The sequence below is a fragment of the Vicia villosa genome, linkage group LG3, assembly GCF_029867415.1.
Source record: "Vicia villosa cultivar HV-30 ecotype Madison, WI linkage group LG3, Vvil1.0, whole genome shotgun sequence".
Classification (NCBI taxonomy): Eukaryota; Viridiplantae; Streptophyta; class Magnoliopsida; order Fabales; family Fabaceae; genus Vicia; species Vicia villosa.
In genome coordinates this window covers 161,791,374-161,804,513 of record NC_081182.1, presented here as the reverse complement: position 1 = coordinate 161,804,513, position 13,140 = coordinate 161,791,374, and the positions used below count along the sequence as shown (strand labels likewise).

The window sequence follows — 13,140 nt, the reverse complement described above, 5'->3', positions numbered from 1 at the left end:
CATGCGCATATTCATACGCATATTCATACACAACATAACATGCATATTTCTCCGGGAATATCTCACATTTACATGCATCATAAACATTGCATATCACTAACTTGATTTTTCAGGTAGGCAGATATCTTCAACAAAGATGTTCTCAATCACATGCCGTGTTCACCTGAATTCCATGAACGGTTCTCTCAGATATAATCAAGCCAAAGATTCATTCTGATCACTTATCAACTCAAAAACAGACATCACGGATCTAAAGCGATACCTCAGACGGTTCCAAAACGATCTAGCATCACGGATCTAAAGCGATACCTCAGACGGTTCCAAAACGATCTAGCATCACGGATCTAAAGCGATACCTCGGACGGTTCCAGAACGATCTAGCATTGCAGATCTAAAGCGATACCTCAGACGGTTCCAAAACGATCTAGCGTTGCAGATCTAAAGCGATACCTCAGACGGTTCCAGAACGATCTAACGTTGCAGATCTAAAGCGATACCTCAGACGGTTCCAGAACGATCTAATATTGTAGATCTAAAGCGATACCTCAGACGGTTCCAAAACGATCTAACGTTGCAGATCTAAAGCGATACCTCAGACGGTTCCAAAACGATCTAATATTGCAGATTTAAAGCGATACCTCAGACGGTTCCAGAACGATCTAACATTGCAGATCTAAAGCGATACCTCAGACGGTTCCAAAACGATCTAACATTGCAGATCTAAAGCGATACCTCAGACGGTTCCACAATGATCAACTTCCAAAATCCAAATCGGAAAAACTTTGGACAAGTTCCGTAGCAATCATCCCCCAAGACTTAAAGCGGTAATCTTGGACGGTTCCGAAACAGTCAACACAAAGACTTTCAAATCCTTCATCAAGATATAATCAATGGATTCATTCTGATGAACAAACCCTCAACCCATTTACCAGGTGGCATCTGAAAGCCCATCTCAGGTAATGTTTCAATCTGCCAACAACATTTCGCAGACGACATTCAAATGAAACTTCCAACATCTCTTCTGATCAAGGTAAGTGCAAATTTTCAGGGCATCTAAATATTCAATCATCTTCTACCTTCAGATTTCAGACAATCTCTTCAGGTTTAAGAAGATTGAATAGGGGCAACTGTTATACCCCAAAATTTGCCCACATATTTTTCAAGAAAACTCCAATCTGAAAATTAAGAGTCTCATATAATCATGGATTTTTATTTCAACAAATATCCTGACATATGAAATACTTAGTTTTTAGAATTTTTCTTATACAAGTAATTTGGCTTGCAGTTGAATTTATTCTTACGCAAACGCCAAATACTGTTTATTACTTCACACATGCTATTTATTTATTTACAGATAAATGGTACTGACACAATTGGTACAAAGTTAAATCTTTTTGCAGGCGCAGAATCAGGAAACTCAGACTGTACTGGTAACAAGTAGATTATTATTATCTTTTGTTTCCCACTAATTTTTGTATTATATTCCATTATTTGAAAAAATCTTTTCAAATCTCTTTTTCAAAAATCAAATCTCTCCTTTTTCCAACACTATCATACACTTTCTTTCAAATTTTACTTCCACTCAAATTTTCCTTTTGTACGGAATCACATCATTCCCCAACGTCTCTTTCCTTCTTTCCATTCTATAAATACCTTTCATTTCTTTCATAAAATCTCACATCAAATTCCAATTCATCTTTCAAATTCCTATCTCATATCTATTTTCTCTTCTTCCCTGACAAGAATGGCAAAGTGGATAGAGACACTGTTTCTTACAGTCATCACCATTGCTACGGTGATCATGACTTTCTTCTGCCTGCATAGTCCTGAGGAGTGTGGACCTGCAATGGTTATGCTCCCAATCATCTACATGTTATTGTTCATAGCATGGGTTATCAATCGTCATTCTTAAAATTTTCCGTATTTCTTATTTCTTAAATGTACCGTTTATTCGTCGTACTGTTCAATATAGTATGTGATATTTGTACTGACAGTATTAAATGTTGTACTATTTGTCATAATATTGCTTAGTTACTAAGATAATATTTTGTGTGTTTTCTGCCAGTCAAATATTCCTATTTCTGTGCATTAAATGATTTTCAGGGTTATTATCGGTAATTTTGCCCGCATACCGTAAATATTAGTTATTTATTATGTCTGTGTTTTTCTAACAAGTCATGTAAATAAACTTTCATTTTTCACATAAAACAAAAACAAAAAACAACAAAAAAGAAAATTAACTTTGACTGTTGATTTTTCACTCTAACTGCTACGTCAATACCTGAACAGTCAGTCGACAGCCAAACTGCTGGCAGTACAATTCTCAGTGTTTTGTACCATCAATCAAATCAATCTTTCACAATTCAAAATTCCAAGATCTTTGTGTTAGAAGTCTTCTGAATATCACGCGATTAGCAGAGACTCAACACTGCACAAAAATCAGGTACGCTTAACTGTCTCCTACACAAACAGTCCCTAATCAGGGTTTTTCTTGTTTTACAGGAGCAACAAGTTTTTGAGAGCTCAAATGGATTTCATACACATCCATATATCTCAAAGTACCATCATACAAATTTTCAAACTTCAATTCACTCAGACGCACCGTCAGCAGCTCAAACAGTCAACAGACGACCCGTTTGACCAAAAAAGTCAACAGACAGTCAAAAATGAAATTTTTTGTCAAAGTCCATATTTTGTCAAAGGATTCATCATTTGATCATTGGATGATCATAATTCATCAAGGAAAGATCAAAAATCAACAAAACCCTAAGATTCAAAATTAGGGTTTTTGCCTGAAAAGTCAACTCAACTTTGACTGATCATAACTCTCTCATCCTTCATCCAAAAAATTCAAACCAAAGCTTGTTTTGAAGGAATTTCAATTATCTTTCAAATGCCATTGATCCCATGGTCATTGGATTCACCATTTGAAAAATATGATCAAAGACATTACAGGTCATTTTCAAAGTCAACAAAAAGACACTTTTTTCAAAAGGACACACAAGGAGCTTCAAAAATCATTTTGACATGAGACCAAAGACATTGGTTAGAGGACTCTTTGAGGTTTCTAAAAAGTGCAAGATCTCCTTCATATGACAAAAATTGAAGGATTTACACCTTGTTGAAGTTGGCTAAATTTTGGGAAAATGCATGAAATCAACATTGTTCAAAATTGCATTTTTTCCAAATGGGGCCAAGTTTTCACCATTCAAACATCATTTCCATGTTACTATGGGCCTCCCACGACCAAGACTAAGCCCATACCTTTTTTTTTATCCATTTTTGCATGATTTTATCTTACTTTAAGATTAAAATTAAAAGGAAAATGCATGGATAAATGGTAGCTTACAAATCAAGCATGACTCACCCAAGGAACCTTCAATTTTCTGCAGAGGATTGGTGCACAAGGCAAGAGCATTGAATGGAGTCAAGACTTGGTCAAAAATTCAAGGTTTTTAATATTTAAAAACCAAGTTTTCAACAAAGGCAACTAGCTGCAAGTTAGCCTCAATTCTAAGCACACATAGCTTATAAATAAGCTATCATAGTTCAGCAAACAAAGAGAGACGAGTTCAGAAGCATCCCTAAGCATATAGCATACTTGTAACCACTTGTAATTTTCAAAGAAACTTGAAATTCGAATTTTAAGTTTCAGTCCATTTCAATATAAAATAAACATTCAAACATCATCTCTGAGCTACACTGAATCAATTCCAATCATTTCCAACTCATAAACTTCACTGAATCGAGCTATATAAAGCCACGGTTTGTTCAAACTAAAACCAACTTATATCTCATAACTCACGCACATTTAACAAGATGTAGATGCATAATTGTGTTTGGTTTGAAGCTCTGGTCGTTTCTGGAGCTTCAATTGGATTTTAATGGATGTTTGTAGCATATACCATTTTAGGGTTTACTTAGCTCAAAATTAGGGTTCTTCATTAGGGCCAAAATTAAAACAAATTAAGGGCAGGGTTACATTCAGTGGAACAAGACGAATCCAATGGTACCATCGCGCCTGATTTTTATGCTTGTTTGACCCTATTCGTTATTTTGCAGATTTAGGGTTCACTTACAATAGCACTTTTTTACAAAAGCGCTGTAAAAGGCCTTGTCTGAAGGTTGAAGACGATGAGGTGTCTCCCCCTCATTGGTCCAGAAGCGCGCGCGTGTTTTTTAAATTTATCTCTGATTCTGTGCTTTGCAGGTGTACTGATCACCACGTGCCTCAATTTCTGGACCATCTGATCTCATTTAATGAATGATTCAACGCGCCAGATCACTCTTCCCCACCATGCGCCCTCACTGATTACCACACAGGATCAGTATCCTTCTATTTTCTATTTTATTTTCTATTTTATTTAATTTCTTTGTTAAATTAATTAAAAATAGTTTTAAAAATCCAAAAAATACACAAAAAATATTTTTAGACTTCTAAAATAATATACTATTTTCTGAAATAAAAATATTTTATTTTTCTTCAAAATTTCAATGTTTTGTATAATTAATTAGTATATATTTATATATTTGCTTTTTAATTATTCTAACCAATCAAAAAATCATCAAAAAAATTGTTCTTTGTGTTAAATATTGTTTATATATTATAAACTAATTTTGTACATATTTTGAATCATTTTATCTTTAAGTTTTAATTATTTGTATAATTATTTGCATAATTATGTTTTAATTAGCTTAAATCAATTTCAAATCAAATTTCAAAAATTCCAAAAAAATTAGTTTTGTTTTAAAATTAATTGACAAATATTTTGTACATATTTTAAACATAATTTCTAGGTTTAAATCTATTTTCATCTTTTTTCTTCATTTTAATTTAATTAATCATGCATTAATTATAATTAAATCATAAAAAATCCAAAAACATGCCCTTTTATTTTTCTTGCAATTTAAATTCCTAGATAAATGTATAGGATGTCAAATTCATGTAAATAGGCTAGTTTACATTTCCCGCACAATCGATGTAATAGCGTAGATTTACTTTCCGCACTTTACATTTCCGCATTTTAATTTCCTGCAAATATAAACTGCGTGTATGTCAAAGATAAAATTGAACCGTTAGGTCACTAACTTCAAAGATAAATATCTGAATCCAATCACAATCACACTTGCACCTTTCAAGGTAATCCCTTCTCATTCCTTTCAAAATCAAAGTCAAATTCTACTGTTTTGAGTACAAAATCGAACCTTGCTTTTATATCCGGTGAAAGGATAGATTTTTAAAGGAAATAGGATAAAGACCTTATAACTCAGGGTAGACCTCCTAGTTTGCTTGCTCAAATCAAAACAAACAAAATTCTCATACACTGTTGATTTTTCAAAACTTTCAAAAAGACAATACTTTGTATACATCCAAACACGGGTTATTACAAAGTTAACGTTCTTTTCAAAACATCTTTCGAAAGATAAACAAGCATTTTGTATACATCCACACACGGATCATTACAAAATTCAAATTACAAAGGTATTTGAAACCACATATGAGCAATTTCAGAGCAATTGAAAAGTGATCGAAAAACAAGTGAGCTAAGCAAACTTAAGAGCCCATGGATAACCATGGATACAAAGGGTGCTAACACCTTCCCTTTGTATAACCTACCCCCTTACCCAGAATTTCTTAAAGGTCTTTTTTCTGTTTCTTTTATAAACCTTTCCTTAATTGGATAAAATAAAAGGTCGGTGGCGACTCTGTGATATTTTCAAAAATGCGAAAGCATTAAGCGACAAAAAAGAGTCAGTTCACGTATCTCTACAGATCAGAGGTATGGCCCGGTATTAAAAAAAATCGGAGGTCCACACTCAATCTTCAACATTTTGACGAAAAGAAACTTCAACAGATGTACCTATGTCATAAGTTGTATCTGAAAAAACGATTGCTCCAGAAAAAAAGATCAAGAAATTGTATAGCTACGAAGAATTTTGTAAAAAGTTGGTAGAAGTGTGTAATCTTCGAGCAAAATACGGACTTGATCCACCAAAGGAACCTGCCAAGGAGCTCATTCAAAATGCTCCAGTCAATATTGGTGTTGAAGCAAGAAAAAGTTACCATGCATTTGTTTACAGAGCCTCTCTCCAAAATGCTGCATCCAGGAGGTAACTCTGAAGTGTGTTTTATGAATATGAACATGTATTTTACCATAAAAACCTGTATGATTAGAGAGCAAGTAAGATAATAACGTTTCTTTACTTTATTGGACCATTTGTAGGAGTAATAAACATAGTAAGGTGTCGGGAATAGCGAAGGGAAAGGGTGAAACTGGCGAGGGGGGTTCCAGACAACGCTATGTGCAAGAGGTTACCAGTTCTACGATCAACGACAGGCTCTCCGTGGAGGTAGAAGTGTGTAATCTTCGAGCAAAATACAGACTTGATCCGCTAAAGGAACCTGCCAAGGAGCTCATTCAAAGTGCTCTAGTCAATACTGGAGTCGATTCAAGAAAAAGCTACCATGCATCTGTTTACAGAGCCTCTCTCCAATCATCTGCATCCAGGAGGTAACTCTGAAGTGTGTTTTATGAATATGAACATGTATTTTACTATAAAAACCTGTATGATTAGGGAGCAAGTATGATACTAACGTTTCTTTACTTGATTGGACCAAGTGTAGGACTAATAAACATAGTAAGGTGTCGAGAAAAGCGAAGGGAAAGGGTGTAGCTGGCGAGGGGGTTTCCAGACAACATTGTGTGCAAGAGGTTACCAGGTCTACGATCAACGACAGGCTCTCCGTGAAGAAAGGAAAGAATAAACTTTGGCAGAGCGAAGATAGGTTAATTCGTTCGACCCAAGGTGTGGTGATCGATGAGGGCATGGAAGGCAAACGCAAGAGAGGAGGTCATCGTGAAGTTGATGCCGGAGGTAACGGCAAACTAAAGGGTAAGACTGTAGGTTCTTTGGAAGCCCCCGACGCTCAAAGCGTCGACTATGAATTCACAAGTATATCATCCGACAGCAATAGGTAAATATATTTTGAACGTATATTATATTGAAATAAGTTGCTTCGATGTTGAGTTGGAAGTTTCTAAGAAAAGTTTATATGATGTTTTGGCTTTGGTACAGGGTGTACACTCCGATCATTGTGAATCAGGATGAAGAGTATTGGGTTAGAGAAGTGTTTGATGCAAAGAAGATGCGCAACAATGTGATGGTATGTCCTGTTTTTATTTGATTTCCTATTACAGCAGAAGTCAGTTGGTATTTTAAAGAATCTGACATTCGGTGAAAACCTTTGCAGCAATTTCCAACAAATGTGATTGATAGTTGCCTTCTCCGCCAAATTTCAAACATTGTTTTACTTGACTGTGATAAGGGTGAACCATACTACTGTGAGATAAAGAAGAGGGAAAAGAAGAAGGAGACATATCTGTGTGAGGCGTGGTTTGATTACGTAAGGAAAGCTGATTTGAAGGTCGGTGACAAACTCCATTTTGTCATCCGATACCCACCGGTGGAGGAAATATTGGTATATGTTGAGCGTAGGGCTGCAACCCCATAGGGGCACCGAGGAGGATCATGGTTGCAATGGTATTTTTGAAAGATTCTATTTGTAATATTATAATTTTATATTGTAAACAGTGATGGAATTTTATTAAGTTTTATTTATAATGTTCCAGATACAATGTTAGTTGTGAAGTGAATTATATTGGGTATTTTGTATGTGTTTGTTAAGTTTTAATGTTAGTGATTGTTATTGCTGGGAAATTTTATGGTTGACCCCAGTTTATTAAGATTGGGCCCTTTTTGTGGTTGTATTAATCATAGCACATTCTGTTGTTTATCTGCATGATTTATATACTTTTATATCAAAAAGTATTTGTACGGAGTAAGGAACCTTGCAAAAACCCATGCAATGCTCAAAATTCAGGGGGTGAAAAAATGAAAAAGCATGAATTATAGGTATGTTAACATAGTTGTTTTGCAACGACACACAGTGGGACAGTCTGTTGCGACTCCTCGAAGCTTTTGAAGGATTTGCGTGACATTATTAAAGAACTTCAATACAGTAAAGGAGAGCAGATGGAGATGAAACTGCAAAATGAAAGGAAAATCTCCAAGATTTTTAAGACTTTATTTTTATTTTTTTTGGATTATTGTCATTAGATAAATTAATCAGTCATGATACAATATGCAAAGTATTTTCCGGATTAAGGTTTCTGTTACTAATGACCTAATTTATGGTTGTTGTTGTTCACGTTTCTGTTACTAATGACCTAATTTATGGTTGTTGTTGTTTATGCTTTTATTACTAATGACCTGATTTATCAGAAAACAAATTATTCGTTTATAGAAAAAAGCAACTTTTCATCTGAAATATTTGTAGTGAGTAAACTGCTAACTGAATGATGCAAAATGCTAAGATTTAATTTAATATTATACACAAGCAATACAATAATTCATTACACTGCAAAAGTACATTATGAAACTCAACATTTGATTCATTTCAACACCAAAACAGACAACATCAAAACAAACTACATACCAACTACTTAACAAAACATCAAAGAAAATTACTTTCCATCTTCAACCAAGTTTAATTATACACCTAAAATTATTCGTATTACATCATAAAACGAAAAAACATTCTTGTAGGAGGATCTGCCACAGTGCACTCAAGAACATCACCAGCCCTCAGACGAGTTGCTTTAACATACTCATACCAAGCTAAGCAAAGATATCTCTCCCCTGGCCTCCTACCAGTCTTCAACACACATGGGTAAACAACATCGGTATGAACATCGACAATGTCTATCTCAGTTTGCAACGGCAATAACCAATTGTCAGCAACATTAGATGGAAAGTGCTGCATTTTAAATATGTTTCATAGCACAAAATCAGTATCAATACATGCGTATCTAACATACCAACATGTCGATTAAAATAACCGGTCCAGATTACTTACGAAAACATTCTTTCCTCTTACACAAGCAGCAGTGACACGATAATTGAATGAAAAGCCATTTTCTTCGACCGCGGGATCACCGAAATTTTCATCCATCTCTTCTTCACCTTCATCACTTTCAATGTCACTGAGATCGACATTCTGTTCAACCTAATCGTAAACGTAATTACCTAAATACTCAGCCCATTGTTCATCCATCCTTCAAAAAGATAAACATGAAACTATTAAAATTACAAAGCAAACAATGAAATTATATGTAAATGCAAATATGTAAGCAAATGATAAACATAATTACGTATCACTTGAAGTCACTGAGTGGGATTCACCACTGGACATTTCCCAAGAGCAAGAACACCTAACAATTTACTTTTAAAACAAGATTTTTTTCCTTATGTTATTTTTTCCTATCTTGGTGGTACTACTACAATATATATTGGAAAAAATATATAGGTATAGTTACACCTAACCTAAACCTCATTTAATGGCATTAACTCTAAGTGAAAAAAAATATTAATGCATGATGGTAATATAACTACTACTGCACTCATAGAATTAGGTGACTGACAGTAGAACTATTAAACTGTATCAGTGTTGATTTGACTCCACTGAACTTACAAACTATTATGTTATAGACACAAAAAACCTATATAGATGCATGTATTCTAACCTAAACCTTGTCATACCACTAAAAATCACCTCCAATTTCACGCCTGGTCAAATTACAGCTACTTCTTTGCTCGTTCAAGTACCACCATTGTTCATCGATCGTTGTAGCCTACCGAAACACGAACCCGAATTTTCCGCAACTGTTGTTGGATATAGTGGGATTAATGGTTGTACATGCATTGGATGCAACACCGGTTGTACCACTGGCAACACGGGTTGCAATCCATACATTGCAGGCATGGGTATGCTTGTGCTTCCAACTTCCGCGCGAGAAGTCGCTGTCACATTAGCGCCACGAGAGTTCGGTGGTTCTGTACATTTATTTTGCACACTACTTTCACCAATGTGACCTCTTTTTCCATTCTTGTTCTATTTTAACAAACAAATTGTTCTTTTGATACAGATAATAACACGTTATAATTAATATAGCATATCAGAGCTTGTATTAAAAAAACATAATACCTTCACAACTTGGTTGAATGAATCAGTTACTGGCCGCGACTTCATACCAACATTTTATTCAGATGGCGCGTTTTCTGCAACCTTCAAATTATACAACAGAAACTACTATGTTTATCAAAAGAGAAACAGATTGACTCAAACAAACAAAATATAGCTTTTGAAATTACCGAACAACTCCTTGCATTATGAGTTCTACTGTTGCATTTAGAACATCGCCTAATAGCTTTTATGTCATTCTTTTTTTTCTTTGGAGCACCTTTGCTATTCATAATCTTTGGATCACCTACGGGTGAGTTCGATGCCAAAATAGGATCGTCCGTACTGCAATACTTTTTTTGTAACTTCAGAATGTCACCCATTATTTCCCCATAAACGCCTTCCTTTTTTGAAGCTTCTTTGCAAAAAGCAGTAAATGCAGAACAATATGCAGCAAACCGAGCTTGCTCAATCATATTAGAATCATCAAAATCATTACAATTCATGTTCAAGTATTGAATTTTGGCATCCTTCGTCCATCTTGACAAAATCAAACCGGTGGGAATGAAACTAACATGTTCTTCCTTCATGACACCAAACATATGAGAACATGGAATCCCACGAGAATCCCATAACCTACACTCACATTGAAGTGTTTCACCATCATACACAACCTCTACGTCATAGTTATCACAACAATATTTTGTAAATTGATAAGTCTTAAATCCATTGCGAATTAACTTTTCCTTAACAATCAATGATCCAGCCTTCACTATTTCATCTCTGACTTCCTTGAAAATCTCCGTAGTATAAACTTTCGCAGCATGGCTCTCAAAGGCACGTAGTTGAGTAGTCATCACAGGTTCTGAAAACTTTGATTTAAAATTGGCAATCAGTTCATTGTTTCTATAAGATCTCATAGCCTGCTCAAAATTATGCATAAATTCAAAAATGCAGCCTTTCTTCCTGACATAACTCTTGATGATTGCTTTGACGGCTTCACATTGAGACGTAGTTCTTATATATCCAAAAAACTTCTCACGTAGATATGCAGTTGCCAATAGTGACCTGTTCTCGTACGTTTTTGCAACCCAAGGATTTCCTTCAAGTCCGTTTTCTTTAATTGTTTTTGACCAAAACTCTTCAAATTGATCCTTTGTAAAATTAGAGTACATGGCTTTTTGAAAATCTTTCAAAAATTCCGAGTTCTTTACATTCTCACACACATTCTTGTTCAAATGCCAAGCGCATAAACAATGTGTCGCATCCGGAAACACTTGTTTTATAGATTCCCTCATCGCCCTATCTCTGTCTGTTACAACTACTTCTGGGTATTTATTTTCCATGCACTCTAAAAAACACTCCAACAACCACTTATACGTCTCTGTCGTTTCATCTGACACCAATGCAACACCAAAAATAGCTGTATGAGAGTGGTGGTTACACCCTGAAAATATAACCAATGGGTAGTTGTATTTGTTCTTCTTGTAAGTCGTGTCGAACACAACCACATCGCCAAAACAAAAATAGTCAGATCTACTGCTTCCATCAGCCCAAAAAAGAGACTTCATTCGTCCATCCATGCCTACGGCATATTTACCATATAACATGGGATCAGTAGATGACTTCACATTTAGATAATTTATAGCAGCAGCAACGTCACCATCTTTAATAGTAGCACGCATTTTACTATCAAAATAATTGTACAGATCCTTCTTTGTAAACCCAACACGATTGTATCCACCCTTCTGAGCAACCATGTACCCCATTATATGACAAGTTCTAATTCCATTTGACTGTAGACCGTCAATTTGAGCTCTATCTGCTTCAGTAATCTCACGATAAATGGGGTGTAAGTGGATAAACCTAGATGGTGTTAACTCATGGTTGTGAGCCTCTTCAAAACATGACACTACATAACTATCCTTCTGGGGCTTGTAATGCACACGAAGCCTAGCGGGACAATTAGTGCGGGTCGTAGGTCTGTGTTCTCTTTTTCTATCAAGCCTCCTTAAGTTTTTTGCATCTCTTAGACCGCGTTTATTGCATACAAACTGCCTCATTACAATTGTTTGTCCACCCTCAGTCGATCTTGTCCTAACATCACTTTTCCTAATGGCAAACCCTTTACATTTAGCATACTTAAAATAAAACACATTAGCTTCATCAACTGTACCGAATTCCATAGCACGAATTTCATCAGCAGTAAGGGCATCAATTTTCACTGTTCTATCACCTACAACTGCATCAAATTCAACAAAATTTTCATTGTGACTATCACCATCGCCATCACCATCACTTGAACCTTGGTACGCACTGGACACCGAATTACTGTCATCCTGACCATTGTCCGATTCAGAATCATATGTACCACTATCACGGCATCGATAGTCGTTGGAATCATAATGGTCGGTGTTTTCCATGGTAAACCTGAATTAACACATTTGTTAACACACCAAAAATCAACATAAATCACAGTACCTAATTTCCTATTCAAATCAAAGGTACTTAACATAATTGAAATTTCCAAATCATCAAATAGGAAACCCATGTACAGAAAACAATTTCAAGCATCAATCACAATTCCTTATTCCCTTATTAAATCAATCGACCTGATTCAAAGGTACCCACCAAAAGTGAAATTTCGTAATCATTAAATATAAAACCCATGTAAATAAAACATATTCAATCATAAACCTTATTTCCCAATCCTAAACCCTAATTCCCAATTTGAAATCAGTAAATCTTAACTATTCAAACAAATATAACAACCATTTTCTCATTTACCTTTGCAGCAGCGTGCTCAATACGAACACAAACAGATTTTTGGTCCTGTTACGTTTGACAAACCTTTGAATGGGACGATTACTGTTGTGTTGAGTTTGCAGTGTTGGGAAAAAATGCCAAGATGAGACAATAACTGTTGTGTTGAGTTTGCAGTTGGGAAAAAATGCCAAGATGAGATGATGAAGATTATTTTTTTTTCAAATTCTGTTCACGATGATGAAGTGAGGGAGATGGAGATGAGTTGATTAATTTATTGAGTTGATTAATTTGTTTTAATTTAATTGATTTTGTCTATAAACATTACATTTTAAAAACAATATTAATATGTTAGG

The 13,140-nt window shown here is 35.1% G+C and overlaps 1 protein-coding gene across 1 annotated transcript; it reads right to left on the bottom strand.

Annotated features, from left to right (window-relative positions):
• Positions 1–8,575: 8,575 nt before the first annotated feature.
• Positions 8,576–12,444, bottom strand: LOC131659279 (protein FAR1-RELATED SEQUENCE 5-like). The gene is made up of 4 exons (XM_058928491.1): positions 10,213–12,444; positions 9,785–9,952; positions 8,918–9,067; positions 8,576–8,818 (listed from the first exon to the last, which is right to left on the bottom strand). The coding sequence occupies exons 1-4, from the start codon at positions 12,442–12,444 to the stop codon at positions 8,576–8,578; spliced, it is 2,793 nt and encodes a 930-aa protein (XP_058784474.1).
• Between the last annotated feature and the right edge of the window lie 696 nt (positions 12,445–13,140).

What these genes read in the sequence shown, in the direction of transcription:
- LOC131659279 (XM_058928491.1), bottom strand. Translation starts at nt 12,444, where the DNA reads ATGGAAAACACCGACCATTATGATTCCAACGACTATCGATGCCGTGAT. An exon ending in ATAATGCAAGGAGTTGTTCG is followed by an intron (nt 9,953 to 10,212) that starts GTAATTTCAAAA and finishes TTGTTAAAATAG; the next exon opens with AACAAGAATGGAAAAAGAGG. An exon ending in TGCAACCCGTGTTGCCAGTG is followed by an intron (nt 9,068 to 9,784) that starts GTACAACCGGTG and finishes GTTTACGATTAG; the next exon opens with GTTGAACAGAATGTCGATCT.